The sequence below is a fragment of the Colobus angolensis genome, unplaced genomic scaffold (assembly GCF_000951035.1).
Source record: "Colobus angolensis palliatus isolate OR3802 unplaced genomic scaffold, Cang.pa_1.0 Scaffold63, whole genome shotgun sequence".
Lineage (NCBI taxonomy): Eukaryota > Metazoa > Chordata > Mammalia > Primates > Cercopithecidae > Colobus > Colobus angolensis.
This window is the reverse complement of record NW_012119932.1, coordinates 3,368,092-3,388,943: the sequence shown is the minus strand read 5'-3', so window position 1 is coordinate 3,388,943 and position 20,852 is coordinate 3,368,092. Positions and strand designations below refer to the sequence as shown.

The window sequence follows — 20,852 nt, the reverse complement described above, 5'->3', positions numbered from 1 at the left end:
AAAAAAAAAAAAAAAAAAAAAGGCTGAAAAAAATAAATAAATAAAAGGATTTACATTACCCAATTTCAAGATTTACTAGCTAGAAAGCTATGTTAATTAAGACAGTGTGATATTGGCAAAATGACTGACAAATAAACCAATGGAAAAGAATAGTGTAGTTAGAAATAGACTCATACATACAGTCAATTGATCTAGAAAAACAGAACAGGTGAAATTCAACAAAAAAAGACAAGATCAATATTATAAGAAATACACACAGAATGTGAGATATCATCACAGACACAGAGAACACAATCTGCCACAGAAAAAATAACTAAGTTGTCTTCATTAAAATAAAAATATCTGACCTTCAAAGGACACCGTTCAGAAAATAGAAGGGAAAATTATAGACTGAGGAAAAAATGTTTGTAATACATAAATCTGACAAAGGACTTGTATTCAGAATATTTAACAAAATGCTACAACTCAATAACAGTTAAAAATTGACAAAAGTGCAGGAATAGAGGAATGGGCAGTTATTTTTTAAATGAGAGTGAAGCCTCACTTTTGCAAGATGGAAAAGAGTTCTGGAATTTGGTTGAACAATTTGGATGTTTGCGACACTACTGAACTGTACATTTAAAAATGGTTGAAATGACAAATTTTCTGTTATGTGCATTTAGCCACAAGTTTTTAAAAAGTCTTAAGTAGATCCTTCAAAAAAGAAGACCTAAGAATGATCAATCAGCACGTGAAAAGATGCTCAACGTCATTAATTAGGGAAATGCAAATTAAAATTACAATGAGATAACATTTTAAAATGGTTAAAATTTAAAAACTAACAATATTGGCCGGGCACTGCGGCTCATGCCTGTAATGGCAGCACTTAGGGAGGCCAAGGCGGGTGGATCATGAGCAGGGGTTCAAGACCAGCCTGGTCAACATGGTGAAACCCGTCTCCACTAAAAATACAAAAATTAGTCTGGCATGGTGGCGGGTGCCTGTAATCCCAGCTACTCAGGAGGCTGAGGCAGAGAACTGCTTGAACCCGGGAGGCGGAGGTTGCAGTGAGCCGAGATTGTGCCACTGCACTCCAGCCTGGCGACAGAGTGAGACTCTGTCTCAAAACAAAACAAAACAAAAAAACCTAATAATATCAAGTTGGTGGGGATGTGGAACAAGTGGAACTCTCAAAGATTGCTGGTATGAGGGTAAAATGACGTAGTTACTTTGGAGTAGTGGCAATTTTGTTGTTTATTTTTTGTAAAAATCTTTGGCCGGGCGTGGTGGCTCACACCTGTAATCCCAGCACTTTGGGAGGCCAAGGCGGTTGGATCCCTGAGGTCAGGAGTTCGAGATCAGCCTGGCCAACATGGTGAAACCCATCTCTATTAAAACACAAAAATTAGCCAGGCTTGGTGGCACATGCCTGTAATCCCAGCTACTCAGGAGGCTGAGGCAGGAGAATGGCTTAAACCCAGGAGGCGGAGGTTGCAGTGAGCCGAGATCGTGCCATTGTACTCCAGCCTGGGTGACAGAGCAAGACTCTGTCTCAAAACAAAACAAAACAAAACAGAAAAACAACTTTTATTTTAGGTTTAGGGGGTACATGGGCAGGTTTGTTACACAGGTAAATTGCGTGTCATGGGGGTTTGGTGTTCAGATTACTTCATTACCCAGGGAGTAAGCACAGTATCCAACAGGTAGTTTTTCAATCCTCACTCTCCTCCCACCTCCACCCTCAAGTAGGCCCCCATGTCTGTTGTTCCTTTCTTTGTGTCCATGTGTACTCAATGTTTAGCTCTCATTTATAAGTGAGAACATGTGGTATTTGGTTTTCTGCTTCTGTGTTAGTTCACTTAGAATAATGGCCTCTAGCTCCATTCATGTTGCTGCAAAGGACATGACTTTGTTCTTTTTTTATGGCTGCATCATATTCCATGGTGTATATGTACCACATTTTCTTTGTCCGGTCTACCGTTGATAGGCATTTAGGTTGATTCCATGTCTTTGGCTATTGTGAATGGTGCAGCAATGAACATGTGCATGCATGCGTCTTTGTGGTTTCTTATGCAGTTAAACACACACACTTCCTGTGTCCTCACCATTCCTCTCCTACCTGAGATATATTAAAACATACTTTCACAAGTAATTTGTAAGCAAATGTTTATAGCAGATTTTTTTTTTTTTTTTTTTTCTTAACAGTCCTAACTGGAAAGAGCCCATTTGTCCAACAAGGCAAAATGGATAAACAAATTGTGGTTTATTCATGCAATAGAACGCTACTCAGCATTACAAAGGAACTTAAGAAGGAACAACTGCCATGGGTACATGCAATAACACAGGTGAATCTTAAAAGCACTGTGCTGTGTAAAATGGGCCAGACATAAGTGAGTATAAACTGTATGAGTCCATTTACATAAATTTAAGAAAAGGCAAAACTAACCTGTAGTGATAGAAATCAAAACAAAGCTTATTTGGTGTGGTGATGGGGGCAATGTATTATCTGCAAAGGGACATGAGGGAGCTTGAAGGGATGATGGAAATGTTCAATGCCTTGACTTACATGATGGTTACAAAGCAAAACTCTTCAAATGGTACACTTAATATTTGCGCATTTAACCATATGTAAAATATACCCCAATAGTAAGATCATACCAAACTTTTTATTTCACAGCATTTATCCAAATCTGTAATTTAAATTCCGATATTTCCCTATTAATGCCTATCTTTTCCACACTGTAGGTCAGGCACTATCTAAGCTCTGCGGGTAAAATAGTTTATAAGATGGACCAGTCTGTCACCTCATGGAATTCACAGTTTGTGAATCTAAGAGCCATTTTTGTCTTGTTCACTGTGTTACACTCAGCATGTAGCTTGATGCTTAGTACCTATGTATACTCAACAAATGTTCGTAGGGTGGATGAATGACTAGAGAGAGGGAACCAAGGGACAGTGTTAGTGGATCTAAAACTCACACATTCACTAGCTTACTCTTTCTCTCCCCTTCCCCATCAGTTTTTCTTAAGTATTTGAAAATCTGTATACACTCTGATGGGTATCTCATGTGTCAACATACTGTATGGATGTATACATGAAGATTCATAAACTTTGAATCCAGGAAAACAGTGGCACATGGATGGATTCTAGACCAGATGGAGCTCCACCCACTTCCACGGGAAGGTGAATTGCATGGCCACTTGAGGGCAGGGCCAAGATTGTTCTCAGGAAAAATACTGGATCTACTCATGTGCTTGAATTGGTATAATTTTGAGATTTAGAAGTCTGCTTCATAAAGCCTAGATAATTCAAATTTGGACTAGAAAATGTTACCAGCTAACAATCTCAAAAAAGCCTGATTTTGAGTGACACCATATTCTTCTGGATCCTCCAATGTTTTATTTGCTTAACTGATTAAATTTCTAAAATGAGATTACTCCAACTAAAATTGTAACCTGCAAGTGAGAAGAGGAAAAACCAAGAAGGGAAAAATGACACTATATATATTCTTATCTACATAGATCAGTTCAGGAACATTTCAAATAAATCAAGTATTAAAATCCTCAGCAATGTTACTATATAAACTTAGTTATAAACAGGAATTAATTTAATATTATCTTGCAAGTGTACTTAAGTTATTTGATCTCCTGCAGCAACTTAAATTTAGAAAATGGTCTTAAAGTGACAAATGTTGAAAAAAATTTCAGAAAGAAGATGATTTTAGATTGTATGCCTCTTGAAGCAAAAAAAAAAAAGAGCATATATTTATATATTTTATGTTTCTTAGGCCCTTCCCCACAAACCCGACTTGTTCTCAGACCACTTAGCATCATAGCAGGTTCTCAATAAAGTTTGTCTCATTTTGGTTTACTTAGTAATTAAAATTTTCTGGATATATTTCTATACTGGGCATCATTTACCTTAACATTTAGAGCCCCCAGATGAAAACAGTGAGTCAAATAGTTAAATAATAGCATAATACAGAATTGGGCTTTATCTATTACATGACCTCTAATGTGAAACTGAATGGCTTGGCACTAGGAATGGATTTTCCTATCTTCTTTTTTCCCCTTTGGATGTCACTGGAAGCTTACACTCTGAGCTTTGATATTTCCCAATATTACATCCATGGCCACAAGGGCAGACTAACAGATATGCTCCAGGCAAAATGAGTGTCCCCTCCTCTGAAATTTATACTTGCCCCTATTGTAGCTCAACCATATTGCGCTGTAGCAATTTGTTTACACATCTACCTCTCACACTGGACTGAGCTCTTTGGGTTCAGGCACTTGGTGTCTTACACCCTCAGCATCTAGCAGTGACTGCCTTGTACTATCTCTACAGCCTGTAATGACAGGGGCTCGATAAACCTTAAACGAGAACAGAAACAGATAGGTATATTCAAAGAGACAAATAGCATCTAAACATTACATGCACTTACAATATAATTGAAGGATGTGTCAGCAAGCACTGCAAACTGACGAAACAGTGTATGCCTTGTAAACATCTCATTCTTAAGGACATGAAAGCTGAAATTTAAAAAATGATGAAACTTAAAATATATGTAAACCACAGGAGAAAGCAAATAAGCATTATGTTCATGAGGTAGGAAACTACATTAAAATTGTAAAATATTACCAAATAAAAGTTTAAAAATATGAGCATGAACATACTATCTCTTTCATTTTTAAAACTATGTGTTGCCTGGGCAAAATGGCAAAACCCCACCTCTACAAACAATAAAAAAAAAATAACCAGTCATGGTGGTACATGCCTGTAGTCCCAGCAATTCAGAAGGCTGAGGTAGGAGATTCATCTGATCCTGGGAGGTCAAGGCAGCAGTGAGCTGTGATTGCACCACTGCACTTCAGCCTGGGTGACAGAGTGAGACCCTGTCTGACAAAAAAACAAAACACACACACACACACACAAAACTTACATGTTTTTCAGCTCGGAAAAGGCAGAGAAGTAATGGCAATGATCACCCCTGCTGCCTAGACTGTGATTTCAAAAAGCATTTCTCACTAAAATAATTCAGGGCATCTTTCAGAAATGACTGTTTCTAGATCTAAAGCAATAAATGCACAGAATGAACCTGGGACATTTTATTCTACCAGAATTCAACAAAGTCATCAAAGGTTATGCCAAAAGAACACAGTAATCAGCTTGAAAGAGCTCCTGTTGACTTAGGATTGGAGAAATCACACATCAAAGATAATAAGAACTAGACTGTGTTGAAACATCACACGTATATTAGCTATTTGGGAAATTCTTAGCCTATCTTGATCACAAATGATGCTAAAATTAGGAGATTTGCTGTCAGGAAGACATACTCTGTACAGGAAGCAAGAGAATAGCTGGACAACCATTAGCTAGAGTCCAGCAAGGAACAAAAATCACAGCATTTACTCACACAAAAGACTCTTTGAAGAGATTAGATGTGTGACATCCCTTCAGCCATCTCAGTAGAGTGCAAAATAGAGATGAGATTATCTAGGAAAGATCTGAGAAGGAGCCTCCTAATGAAGTGACTTCCCATGACAAATATGGGAGACCCGTAAGATTTTGAAAATGTTATATCAGCAACAACACTGCCGGATTGCACTGAAAAGGACACAGAAGGGAAATACATGAAAGAAGGTTATTGGATTCCCAAAATTCTACAGGCAGGAAACAGATTGATAAAACTACTCAGGGTCAAACATGTGCTACCTTTCTTTTTTTTTTTGAGACAGAGTCTTGCTCTGTCACCCAGGCTGTAGTGCAGGGGCATGATCTCGGCAATAAGCTAAGAAAACTTTACAAAGGAGAAATTTCTAAAAAAGAAAATGAATAACAAATTAATAAAAGAAAATGTGGAATAAAAAAGGTTGATTGGTTCAAAACAAGGCAAAAAAGAGAGAAGGAGAAATATAAAACAGGTCAATCAAATAGAAAACAACTTGTTATGTAGTAAATACAAACCCAACCATAGTATTTTCACTAAAAGTAAATAAAGTATGCCAATTAAATAAAATAAAGCTGACAGATTAGGTTAAAAATCCAATTACATGCTGATTACAAGAAACACATTCAAATATAGAAATAAGATAGGCTGAAAGAAAAAAGTTGGAAAAAAATACACCATGTACTCTTAACTGATAGTTAAGCAGACATTAAGGTAAGGAGCATTACTAAAGATAAAAACATTTCATAATGATAAGTATTACTGATAACTTCACAAGATGAGATTAGAATCTAAATTGTGGGTACTCAACAACTAAGATGTAAACTATGTAAAGCAAAAATGGACAAATTAAGAAATAGATACATCTATAATTATGGTAGAAAATTTAATACTTCTATCTTAATACTTGGATATAATGACAAAAAATTAATAATTACGTAAAAGATAGAAACAACAAAATTAATAGGTTGACCTCATTGAAATATTTAGAACTCTGCACCCATCAATGATAACATTTTTCATTCTTTTCAAGAATAAAAACGTTTTAAAAACTTGGCCATAAATTGAGTCATAAAACAAACATGAAGACATTTTAACAGATTAAAATTATTCAGAGTAAGTACTCTGAGCACAAGAGAATTAAACTGGAAATATAACTAGCAAATCTTCAACTTACTGGAAATAAAACATATTACTTCCTTTTTTCTTGAGAAAAGGTCTCACTCTGTCACCCAGGCTAGAGTGCAGTGGCATGAACAGGGCTTACTGCAGCCTTGCCTCGTCATGGGTTCAAGCAATCTTCCTGCCTCAGCCTCCCATGTAGCTGGGACCACAGGTGCATGCCACGACACCCAGCTAATTGTTTTATTTTTTGTAGAGATGGGTTTCACTTTGTTGCCCAGGCTGGTCTCAAACTCCTGAGCTCAAGCAATCCTTCTGCCTTGGTCTCTCAAAGTGCTGGGATTACAGGCATGAGCCACTGTGCCCAGCCCATATTACTTCTAAATTACCCATGGATCAAAGAAGAAATCAAAATGAATTTAGAAAATATTTTGTTTGAGTGATAATAAATATATTATATGTCACAACTTGTGGGAGGCAGCTCAAACAATACTTAGAAGAAAATATGTAGTGTTAAATGCATATATTCAAAGAAAGGAAGTCTGAAAAATCAATGATCTAGGCTTCCTTTCTGAAATCTAGTAAAAAGACAGCAAATAAAACATTAAAAAGTAGAAGGAAACAAGATAAAAGCAAAAGTCAATTACTCTATCAAAAAACCATCAGAGCTAATAAATGAATTCAGTAAAGTTACAGGATACAAAATAAACATACAAAAATCAATTGCGTTTCTATATACCAACAATGAGCTATCCAAAAAGAAATTTTTTAAAAATTCCATTTATAATAGCATCAAAAAATAAAGTACTTGGGTATAAATTTAACCAACGAGGTAAAAGATCTGTATCTTGAAAACTATAAAGCGCTGAAGAAAGAAGTTAGATACAAATAAATAAAATGGTATCTTGTATTCATGAATTAAAATAAGTAATATTGTCAAGATGTCTATACTACCCAAAGTAATCTACAGATTAAATGCAATTGCTACCAAAATTGCAATGGCAGTTTTCACAGAAGTAGGAAAAATAATCCTAAAATTTTATGGAACCATAAAAGACCCCAAATAGCCAAATCACTTTTGAGAAAAAAGAACAAAGCTGGAGGCAGCTCACTTCCTGATTTGAAACTATGTTACACAGCTATAGTAATCAAAATGTGATTGTACTGACATGAAAATAGACACTTAGACCAATGGAACAGATTAGAGAGCTCAGAAATAAGCTCATGCATATATGGTCAACTAATTTTTGACAAGAGTGACAAGAATACACAATGGGGGAAAGGATAATCTCTTCAATAAATGATGTTGAAGAAACAGGATATCTACATGCCAAAGGATGAAATTAGACCCCTATATTACACAGTACACAAAAATTAACTCAAAATGGATTAAAGGCCTAAACATAAGTCCTGAAACCATAAAATTCTTAGAAGAAAACATAGGAGAAAAAGCTTTTTCATGTTGGCCCTTGGCAATGATTTTTTGAATATGATACGAGGTGCACAAGCAACGAAAACGAAAATGAATAAGTAGGATTATTTCAAACTATAAAGCTTCCTCACAGCAAAAAAACAACAACATGGAAAGGCAACTTAAGGAACGGAAGAAAACATTTGCAAGCCATACATCTGATAAGGGGTTAATATCCAAAATATACAAGAAACTCAGTTTAACAGCAAGAAAACAACCCGATTTTAAAATGGACAAAGGAACTGAATAGACATTTCCCCAAAGAAGACACACAAATGGCCAAGTATGTGAAAAATTGCTCAATATCAGTCCTCATCAGAAAAATGCAAATCAACACCACAATAAGATATCACTTCACTCCTGTTGGAATGGCTATTACCAGAAAGACAAAAGATAACGAGTGACGGTGAGGATGTGGAGAAAAGGGGACCCTTGCACACTGTTGATGGGAATGTAAATAGTTCAGCCACTGTGAAAACCAGTCTGAGATTTCTCAAAGAACTTAAAATAGAGCTACTCTTTGATCCAGCAACTCCACTGCTGAGTATATACCCAAAGGAGTATAAATTGTCCTACCATAAGAACACATGCACATGTATGTTCATTGCAGCACTGTTCACAATAGCAAAGACATGAAATCAACTTAGATGCCCATCAATGGTAAACTGGATTTAAAAATATGATACATATACACAATAGAATACTGCACAGTCATAAAAAAGAAGAAATCATGTCCTTTGCAGCAACGTGGATGGAGCTGGAGGCCATTATCCTAAACGAACTAACACAGGAACAGAAAACCAGACCCCCCATGTTCACACTTATAAGTGGGGGCAAAACAATGAGTACACATAGACACAAAGATGGGAACAACAGACATCAGGGCCTACTTGAGGGTGGAGGTTTGGAAGAGAGTGAGGATTGAAACACTACCTATCAGGTACTATGCTAATTACCTGGGTGACAAAATTATCTGTACACCAAATCCCTACGACATGCAAGTTACCCATGTAACAAACCTGCACACATACCCCCTGACCTAAAATAAAAGTTAGAAAGGAAAAAAAATTTTTTAATTAAAATTAAAATTTTAAAAAGTCAATGAAAAGACATATGAGAAAAGTTCAGCAAAGGCAATTATTTCTTTGAAATAAACAACACAAAATTGATAACTCCCAACAGACTAAGAAAAAAGGAGAAATACACAAATTCTTGGGAATGAAACACAAATATCAGGAATGAAAAAGGGACATCACCAGATCTTACAGATACAGTCATGCACTGCATAATGATGTTCAGTCAAAGACGGACTGAATATACAATGGTGGTCCCACAAGATTATAATGGAGCTGAAAAGTTCTCACTGCCTAGTAACATCTTGACAATCCCGACCCTGTGCAGGCCTAGACTAGTGTATGTGTTTGTATCTTAGTTTTTAACAAAAAAGTTTAAAAAGTAAAAAATAAAAATAAAAAAATTTAAACACAGACAAAAGCTTAAAGAATAAGAATATAAAGGAAAAAATTATACACATATATTTGAGACAGGGTCTTACTCTGTCACCCAGGTTGGAGTGCAAGGCATGATCCCAACTTACTGCAGCCTCAACCTCCTGGGCTCAAGTGATCCTCCCACCTGTCAGGCTGCCATGTAGCTGGGACTACAGGTGTGCACCAGCACGTGAAAAGATAATCTTATATAGCTGTACAATATGTTTGTGTTTAAAGCTGTGTTATTACATAAGAGTCAAAAAGTTTTAACAATTAGAAAGTTTATAAAGTAAAAAAATTACAGTAAGCTAAGGCTAATTGGTTATTGAAAAAATATATGTATATTTTTTGTAAATCTAGTGTAGCCTGGGTGTCTAGTGTTTACAAAATCTACAGTAGTGTATGGTAATGTCCTAGGCCTTCACATTCACTCACCACTGGCTCACCCGAGCAACTTCCACTCCTGCACGCTCCATTCGTGGTGAGTGCCTTACACAGGTGGACCATTCTTTATCTTTTATACTGCATTTTCACTGTATCTTTTCTATGTTTAGGTATATTTAGATGCATAAACACTTACCATTGTGTTACAATTGCTTACAGTATTCAGTTACAGTCTCCTGCTGTGCAGGTTTGCGGCCTAGGAGCAATAGGCTATACCATATAGCCTAGGTGTGTGGTAGGCTATGCCATCTAGCTGTGTAAGCACACTCTAAGATGCTCACACAATGATGAAATTGCCTAATGACATGTTTCTCAGAATGCATCCCTGTCATCAAGTGACACATGACTGTCATTTATATATATAATATGATGATATTATGAATAACTTTATATCAATAGACAATTCAATGAAATAAGAAAATTCCCAAACATACAAGACAACATAAATTATCGAACTGATTAGAAGAAACTGAAAATTGGAATAGCCCAATTTTTATGACAAATTGAATGTTATTGAAAACTTTCCCCAAGGGAATGATAAGCATTCAATTCAGAATATTTGCTAATTGGGAGGAGAGGTGACAGGCGCTGGATGGGCAACAGGGACCATGAAGCTACTGCTAATTCCTTCTTTCTTTACCTGTGTGGTGAGGACAGAGGTGTTCACTTTGTTGAAGTAAGGAGCAGTGTAGAGTTTCTGTTTACAGCGGGTTCCAAGGTGAGGGGACTACATGAGCAGAGTGGGCCTTCACCTTGCATGCCCTATCTAGATTTCTGATGTTTGCATTCTCTCTGGTATGGCAATCTAGTGCTCTGAGTTGAGGCGGGTGGGGAGAGGAGGGGAGGGCAGGAGAAGGGATGTGTGCATGGACCTCTTCTATATATGCAAGCCAGAGTGGCACGGGAACCACCTGTAACATTTATGTGCTTGGTAAGCGTAGTGGGCAAAAGTGAATCCATCTGGCCTGGAGCCCATCAGGCAGAACAGAGGTGGCTCAGGTGGATGCATGTGGATTGCTGCCTGGTGTGGAGGTGGGAACAGCGGCATCACTGTGGCATTAGCCAGGTAGGGATATGTTCCAAAGCTGATGTGCCACACCTGCATATTGTTTGTGCAATAATGATGACATCAGCAGCTGCACCTGGCTTGGCACACCCAGAGGAAGGACTATCCCCACCCTTGTCAGCACTGCTCACATTCAATCTTCCTGGAAATAAGAACTCAGCAGAGTTGGAAAAGGAGCTTGGAAATGAAACCCTGAACTGGACTGGGACCCAATATAAATCATGAATTGACTGAGAAACCATTGAGTTGGACTCTGATCTTGACCGGCTAAGGTGAGGTTTTTCCTCTACTAAACAAAAATGAGTGCATCTAATCTAGGATCAGTTACAGTAAAATGAAATTACCATGTTAGCCCACGTAAGTCTGTGACTGCACAATTAATCTCCATACCACACCACGATGAAGTACTCTATACAAATGCACTCTCTACGGTGCTGTATATGCCACATTGAATTAATAACTGCAGCTGCAGCCTAAGTAGACAGACATAATCTACAATGTCCCAATTAGTTGGTTAAATGAGAAAACATAGAAAGTGTATAGTAATAAATACTTCTGCTTTCCTAAATATTTAGATATCAATATAAAGTCTGCAGAGACCAAAACGATTAATATGATTGTCAACATCTTGGTTAATAGAAAATCAATTAGAAGTAAAACTTTAAACTCCATCTCTACTAAAAACACAAAAAAGAAAATTAGGCAGGCATGGTGGTGGGCACCTGTAATCCTGGCTACTCAGAAGGCTGGGGCCAGAGAATCACTTGAACCCAGATGGAGGTTCCAGTGAGCCGAGATTGCGCCACTGCACTCTAGCCTGGGCAACAAAAGCAAAAACTCCCTCTCAAAAACAAAACAAAACAAAAAAACAGTAAAACTGATACATTCTCGTAAATCATCATTGAATAACAGCGTAAATCCCGTAGGGTCAGAGACAAGGTAAATCTTAAGGATGAAAGTGAACCCTAAGGAAATAAATAAGGGAAAGTCATTTTATTTAGCACTAGAGATAATTCAAAATCTATGTGCAGGGAAATGAAATAAAGTGAATATTTACATTTTCTTTTGTCTCACATGCATCTACATTCTGTTCTTAAATAACCATGTGAGACAGGGCAGGTGTTAATATGCACATTTTACACAGCACAAAATGCTTTTCAGCACATACATGAAACACAGGTAGGAGATCATTTCAGCACCAAACAGAACAAGGCAGAACATTTTACTACAAGGTGTTTTTGCTCTCAATCCTATGTTTTTTCTGTCTTGGCGTGGATTCTTTGTGCCCCCTTACTTAGGATGAATTATTCCCATATAATATACATAGCCGGGTACAGAAGTTTATACAGACAAAATCCATAGTATGTGCTTATGAAATACATTGCAAACGCAGGGCATTGCCATTCCAAGATCTCATGTGTAAGCTTCAAGTTTGACCTCCGATGGCCTGCACCAGACCAACATTAAATCCATCGTGCCTGGATGATGCTTGACTGTGAAAGAATATTGTAAAAGAACTTCCCACACGTGTTAAGGAAGAGAATCTGGGGGAAATTATGGCAGAACATAACTAAACAGAAGACAGATTTTTAATGTTAACATGTTAGGGTAAGGGAAAAAATAAGCATTTTTTCAACATACATCATCTTTGTCCTTTTCAGAATTTTACAGTTTCACTTCCTCCATTTTGAAAAAGGCAAAGAGGATATTGGGAAGAGAAATAAAATGTTTATGTGAGTGAAAAACAGATCTGAGAGGTTGAGGAATTGGAGCTGTTGTGTCTGGTAGAGGATCTGATATATAAAGCAACTTTATAAAGACAATACAAACTAGTTACATATCATTGTGTGCAAATGAGCAGGAAAAGGTTTTAATAGCCCTATGAAAGAAGATGACTAAATAGGTCTGATTAAACCAGGTAATAAGAGAGTCTGTCTGTCCTGCTGATCTTTTAAAACAGAAACACAGATAGGGAATGAAAACACCTCGAATGATTTCACTTCTCAGTGATTTTGATTACTCTTCTATTTTAGACCAATCATTTTGCATTTCTTGTGGAAGTATATGAGGTGATTTAACATTAATATGTAAAAAAGTTGCAAGGTTCACAACTTCCTTAAAGGATGATTAGTCACGTTTTTAGAAATAGAATTTGTATATATCACACCATACCTGTTCCTGAGAATAAAGAATCTCTTTTCCCAGCTTTTGCTTAGTCGTTCTGCTTCCTTCCTAAACCTATAATAAATTTACAGATGGTTAAATATTGCATTAGTTACAAATGCACATTATGTCTCATTACCAGTGCCTTTCACTCTGTTACCAGTACCTTTCCACCTTCTGTTTCTCGTTCTCTAAATTTGCCTTTAATGCTTCTATTTGAGACTCCAAAGCTTGTTTGTCGTCAACCTTTCAATAGAAAATATATCACAAAGTTAATTACACAAACAATATATCTTGTTTCTCCATAAATCTGAAAAGACTATTTCTGTAAATAGTATATATATTCTAATTACTATCAAAAATAATTTGAGGCAGGGCACGGTGACTCACACCTGTAATCCCAACATTCTGGGAAGCCAAGGTGGGAGGATGGCTTGAGCCTAGGAGTTTTAGACCAGTTTGGGCAATATAGTGGGACCTTGTCTCTACAAAAAATTAAAAATTAGCAAGGCATGGTGGTGTGCACCTGTAGTCCCAGCTACTTGGAAGGCTGAGAAGGGAGAATTACATAAGCCCAGGAGGTCAAAGCTGCAGTGAGCTGTGATCACGTCACCACACTTCAGCCTGGATGACAGAACGAGACCCTGTCTCAAAAAAAAAAAATTCTTTTCAAGAGAACAATGAGTTATATTCACTTGTAAATTACCAAACATAGGAACGGTTTAAGATCCCATGCCTCTATTTCCTGTAAATGGTGAACTTAGAAGCAGTGAGCTCTAAACAATATTACAAAGCAACCAAAATTTATCTTCATCAGCCGCACAAGCTGCCCCTTTTTGTAAATTGTATATTGTGTTTTGTAAATTGTGTTTTCCTTCACTTACTGTGGTCTCGCCATCTCTTTGTCATAGGAAGCAGCTTCCCCCAGTTACTCATTTCTTCCTTCTATCAAAACAGTTCTCAAGAAAGGATCTTACCAACTCACAGTAGATCTTTATGCCATTTATCAATAATGTTTATATTTTGCAAGAGGATGAAGTTTCAGCAAAAGGAATGAATCTCTAATAGATGAATTGTAGGCATATCATGAATGAGAGAGACTTCTGTGGATGTGGCAGGGATGTGCTACAGAATCATACTAATGAGGCAATCAGGTCCTCTGTCTCTTCATAAGGCTAATTCTCAGTGTAGCTTCCAAAGTCATTGCTACTTTCTAAGCAAATTGCTACTTTCTAATATAAACAATAACTAGGTTCATAATAATAGTCATATTAGTCATTATTACACCTTAGATCCTGATATTTTCATCTTTTCCTCTTCATGTGTCCCAATAGGTGCTGTATAGCTTACCTGGCAAGAAAATAAACCAAGGTAAATATAAATTTTCAAATTAATGCATAACAATGTGGCTCTTCTGCAGCTTTAAGAAAGAGAACTGAGACTTACTATATGCCAACCATAGTCCCCTGGCAGTCTTCACTGTCTTATATAATTTAGATATTTCGGTGTTTATATGTAGCATTTGCAATCAGACCACGGCAGCCCACTGAAAATAATTTTCCTATTAATAATACCAGTTTTTAAAAAATGCATTTTATTATAGTCTCACTTTCATTGTATCTGTTTCGCTTTCAAAAAAATCCTATTAGAAAGGTGCTAGATCTCTTGGATCTATCCTCCATATTTTAACTTTTTTCGTTATTTCTGTCTGCCATTTTGCACTATGTTCTAGGAAATTGTCTTCACTTTATCTTCCAGATTATTAATTCTTAAGTTGTGTCAATTTTATTATTCAGCCTATTGCCTTTTTTTTTCAGTTTTATTTGTTCCTTTTAATAAGTTGTTCTTTGGTTCAGACTGTTCCTTTTTCATGGCTGCCTGTCCTTGCTTAATAGAAAAAAGTTTCTCTTGAATGTCTCCCAAAATATTTTTTATAGAAATAATATATTTTAAATTTTTGTCTGTTCTCTGAATTAACTGTTTCATGCAGGGCCAAGTGCTTTTCTTGTCCTCTTTGTTCACTCCGTAAATATTTGCTGAATGCTTATTATATGCCAAGAATTGTTTCGGCACTGGAGATACAATAGAAAACAAAATTGAGCTAAAGTAGAGAAGGCAGATTTGAGATAAATTACAAAAGAGGTCAAATTTAGGGGACTTTTTGAGTGAGGACAGAGCTGCCTGAAATTTCTCATTTGGGCAGGCAGACGGAGAATGAACCTATTCACTAAGAACAAACAATAAGAATTGGAACAATTTTGTGTGCTAGCCTTTTGTTTGTTTGTTTGTTTTCGATAAATTCAGATTTACCAAAACACTTTGAGTCTCAGGTACCCATGGCCTGTTTGAATGAAAACATGTAATAGGCAACTGGTTTGGCTCTGTGTCCCCACCCAAATCTCATCTTGTAGCTCCCATAATTCCCACGTGTTGCGGGAGAGACCTGGTGGGAGATGACTGAATCATAGTGGCGGGTCTTTCCCATGTTGTTCTCATGATAGAGAATGGGTCTCACAAGATCTGATGGTTTTAAAAATGGGAATTTCTCTGCACAAGCTCTCTCTTTGCCTGCTGCCATCCATGTAAGACGTGACTTGCTCCTCCTTGCCTTCTGCCATGATTGTGAGGCCTCCCTAGTTATGTGGAACTGAAAGTCCATTAAACCTCTTCTTCCCAGTCTCGGGTATGTCTTTATCAGCAGCATGAAAACAGACTAACATAGCAACTGAGACAGGGCCTGGATTTTGAGAGATGGGTTGATCCTAGATATATAATTTAGGATTCCTCAGTACATGGGTTGAAGCTAAAGATTTGGATAAGGCCATTCATGAAACTAATAGTCAGAGAAAAGCATGTGATCAGGGATGGAAGCCCCCACCCCTGGCATGGCTAACCTGGCATTTTTTTTCTTCTTCAACTTTTATTTTAAGCTCTGGGGTACATGTGCAGGATGTGCAGGTTTGATCCATAGGTAAATGTGTGCCATGGTGGTTTGCTGCACAGATCAATCCATCACCTTGGTATTAAGCTCAGTATCCATTAGTTATTATTTCTGATGCTCTCCCTCTTCTCATGCCTCCCCTCAACAGGCCCCAGTTGTGTGTTGCTCCCTCCCATAGTCTACGTGTTCTCAGCATTCAACATCCACTCAGAAGTGAGAACATGTGGTGTTTGGTTTTCTGTTCCTGCATTAGTTTGCTGAGGATAACCACTTTCAGCTCCATTCATGCCCCTGCAAAGGACATGATCTCATTCCTTTTTATGGCTGCATAGTTCCATGGTATATATATACCATCTTTTGTTTATTCAGTCTATCATTAATGGGCATTTGGGTTGATTCCATGTCTTTGCTATTGTGAATAATGCTGCAATGAACACTTGTGTGCATGTATCTTTATAACAGAATTATTTATATTCCTTTGGTTATATACCCAATAATGTGATTGCTTGACTTGCCATTATGATTTACCTGATAGAAGAACCCTCAGGACTGACTTAGTCCTGAACCTGCCCATTTTTCCTGCCTTAGGTATCTAAACTCTAACTCCTACTCCATCAGAACCCAAAAGCCTGGAGAGTCCTTTGGTGGTTCTATAACTACCCAAATAACACTTCCCTTAGTTGTCTACACAGTACTTCAAACTTCTTAAAAGAAACTATCACCCACCACTACAAGCACAGTGACTCTCACTTATCAAGACCCATGTGACAGTAAATTAGCCAAAAAGAAAGCCAAAGAAACAATACCACCAACTTAACAAAAGCAACAAGAAGTCTTAGTTATCATTAGCCTTCCTTGGCATCAAAAAACTGGGGGTCACCAAAGTGACATGCAATGGACACTTTTTGGAATCCCTCGACCTATTTGTTCTCAAAGGGCACAAACGACTTGAACCACCTCTTTGCTCAGAGTACAGCAGGCAGACAGTGAGTTCACTACCATCTGATGAACAGTAAGTAGTCCAAGGAAATCACCAGGGGAAGATCCCCAGGCCCAGGGTCAGGGAGAACATTTGCCATTATGCTAAAAAAAAGTTAACCCAAATTTAAAAAATTAATTCCCAGAAAATTAGGAAAACAAATCAGTAGAACAAAATAAGTTTCCATGTAGAAAGACATTAATATACTTATTTCACTATATTCAAAGTTACATCAGTGATTGAATGCTTATAAAAAAAAAAACTCTGTTTCAATTTATGTACAGTAAAAATTAGTTTCAATTTTTAAGGCTCCCTTTTCCCAGCTCTCATATAATGATCAACTATGTAATAACTAGAGATAAGTCTGTTCTAAAGTCTATCTTCCGTAAAGCAAATAATTATTCAATCTCTCCAAACGACAACACTACTATGATGATGAAGATAACGTCTCTTTTCATTAAAAAAAGAGAGAAAAAAGCATCACATGTAGACTAGAGTGTTTGCTCTCCAGTTCGAGTTGAACTTTCAACTTTGCTGCAACATGGTCTATTGAATCCTGGCTCTGTCCACATTAAACTGTCATTTTGTTTTGCCAGCTGCTGACCTTCCACTTTCTCTGGAATACACACACTGGTCTTTATGTGCTCACTTCATTGACAGGTGCAAACACTGGACTGATAATAGATTGAGGTGAAAATGAATGTTAATATTAAAATAAAAGTAATTAACTTCCTAAATAGGAAAACACAAACACAAATTAAATAATTGTAAAGATAATAATATATTGTAATTTAACAAAATGTGTGTTTTTTTGAGACAGAGTTTCACTCTTATTGCCCAGGCTGGAGTGCAATGGCACGGATCTCACCTCACTGCAACCTCTGCCTCCTGGGTTCAAGTGATTCTCCTGCCTCAGCCTCCAAAGTAGCTGGGATTACAGGTGCCTGACACCACACCTGGCTAATTTTTTGTATTTTTATTAGAGATGGGGTTTTGCCATGTTGGCCACGCTGGTCTTGAACTCCTGACGTCAGGTGATCCACCTGCCTCGGCCTCCCAAAGTGCTGGGATTACAGGCATGAGCCACCACTACCAGCCGTGATTTAAAATAATTTATTATAAATATTTCTCATTCTCTTTTGAATTTGTTTATGCATTTATAAAAATTCACAAAATTAAGAAATAAAGGTTCATTTATAACAGAAGTTATGATTCTTAAATTTGCTTCCTATTTTTAAAAATTTACCAAAATACTATTCTAAATTAGAATCAGTAGCCGAGGTTTGTATTAACAGAAGCAGCAAATTATGTTTATTAACTGCCATAAGATTGACTACATTCCTTATCCTACCCTCACATCTCTATTTTCTTTTTCTTATCAAGAGTCAGTACATTTCATTTCCACAAACACCTCTCTTATGAAACTTAGACATTTTCTCTGGGCTTAATGAAAGGTATTTTGTCTTTTACCTCTATATCCTTTAAATCATTGACTATATTTATATTACCACTAAAGTAGTCTCTCTGACTCATCATGATGAAGAATGATTTTTCCTCTTTAAAACCTCAATCACTTTGACTCTCACATTAACATTTTTTAATCTGCCATGCAAATAACTACTTTTGAACACCAGTAATGTGCCAGTGGGTGGGAGGTGGCCAGGGAGTGGAGGAGCTGATAGAAACACACGAAATGAGGACCAACCTCATGCACTTACAATTCGGAGAGAAGATACTGAGAATTGGGAATACTGAGAATAAGATATGAGGCTGTGTGCAGTGAAACACTAGTCATGACAGGGGCCAAAAATCAAAACAAAACATTTATCTGCATATATCACTTGTGAATTTTCTTCTAACAAAATTGTTAAGGTAGGCAAATCTTTCAAAAATAGGACAAGACTTTCCTCATTTGATGTCCCCAAAGGTGCCACTCCATGTTTGCCAAGGGGCTCTGAGGCTTCTTGGTAGAATGACTGGACTGTGAAGCCATACAGGATTTAGGCTGATCCAGGCTATACGCAACTCTTAAGCCTGTCTTGAAGGTTCAGAAGGCCACAAAAGTCTGTCTGGGCCTGGCTTTCTCATCTGGCTCTAGACCATCCTAGATCTTGTGTTCAGGTGTTCACTGCAGGAAGTCAGCTATGCAAAAGCAGAATACATATCTATCAAACTATTCACTCCAAAAAATTTGTGACCAGGGCACTTCAGTGATAGGAATGTGTCTATTAAACATGATGAAGTCATTGTTTATAACAGCAAACAAAAAAAAGAAAGAAAGAAACTATATCTCAGGAAGGCACTGGTAAATTGATACGAATTGGTTATGTAAAATGTGCTACTTCTGTGGGGTGAAATACACATAGCACATATAATTGATTATATAAATTCAATGGTATGGAACGATGTTATCTGTATCCTGTTGAAAATGAGAATCTGCATCAAGACTTGTCTGAAAGGGTGGTGAAGAGAGGTTTTCAGTGATTATCTTTGGGTGGCAGGAGTTTCTTAAAATTTTTCTTCTTTTGGCATTTCTTCATTGAGCAAATTTTGTATAATAAGTATGTATCAGTTTTGTGGGTTTTTTCTTCAAGACAGAGTCTTGCTCCGTGGCTCAGGCTGGAGTGCAGAGGCATGATCTTGGCTCACTGCAACCTCCACCTCCCCAGCTCAAGTGATCCTCCCACCTCTGCCGCCCAAGTAACTGGAACTACAGGTGTGCACCATCATGCCCGGCTAATTTTTGTACTTTTTGTAGAGAAGAAGTCTTACTATGTTACCCAGGCTGGTCTCAAACTCCTGGGCTCAAGCAATCCTCCTGCCTGGGCCTTCCAAAGTGCTGGAATATTACAGGCATAAGCTTCTGTGCCTGGCCCTGTATCCATTTTATTTAAAAAATTCAGACTCCTGGCTCCCACTTAGGAAGTAAAAAATGCCATTCCAACATTAAAAACAAGAAAAATCTAGATAAACTACAAAATCACAACTTTTCTTGAACCCATCAGAGAGCTGGGGTCACACTCAGGTAACCTAAATTCCAAAGAGGAACAAGACCCTCGGAGAAGAGACGAGACCCATGAACGGTTCATAGGTCTCATCTATAGCCGAAGCAGCACCATGCCAGCTTCAATACAAGCTGGTAAGAAGAATGAGCTAAAATATAAAGAACTTCTGAAGAAAATGTTGGTGAGCAGGGCAGTCTGAAGTAGCTGGTGGCACATGTTAAAAGAGGAGCTTGCATTCACTCACAAGTTATTTTTTTTCCTGTCCCTTACCAGATACGCATGAGAAAAACTGAGGGCAGAGCAATTTTGAAAAGAGTCACTGTTGATGGTGCAGACTTGAGGAAGGGATCAGCTGCTACTACAGGAAAATCACGTTTCCTGGGTCCTTCTTTCCTAGGATGTGAAAGTCTTAAGCCTCTGGGAGAGAGGAAGCAAACTCTTTGGCCAATCAGACTCAAAGAAGGTGATCAGTGGTTGATGCTGGGAAGAAGTGTTAGGTATCAAATCCCATTTATTTCTCCCAGACCACTCCTTTCTCAGAAGGAAGTTTTCAACTGCTGGGGTAGGTAGCACAGTCTCTTGCTCACAACTTAAAGATGGAGATAGCCGGGCACAGTAGCTCATGTCTGTAATCTCAGCACTTTGGGAGGCCGCGGCGGGCGGATCACAAGGTCAGGAGATCGAGACCATCCTGGCTAACACAGTGAAACCCCGTCTCTACTAAAAATACAAAAAATTAGCCGGGC

General features: G+C 37.6%; 1 protein-coding gene across 1 annotated transcript in view; it reads right to left on the bottom strand.

Moving 5' to 3' along the window:
• The window catches only part of LOC105527554, a 74,647-nt gene that overhangs the window by 32,913 nt on the left and 20,882 nt on the right, over positions 1–20,852 (bottom strand). The window contains exons 3-5 of the mRNA XM_011963904.1: positions 13,348–13,427; positions 13,191–13,256; positions 4,421–4,508 (exon numbers count right to left, since the gene is read on the bottom strand). Coding sequence (XP_011819294.1) covers positions 4,421–4,508; positions 13,191–13,256; positions 13,348–13,427 — 234 coding nt within the window. The remainder of the gene's footprint in view (positions 1–4,420; positions 4,509–13,190; positions 13,257–13,347; positions 13,428–20,852) is intronic.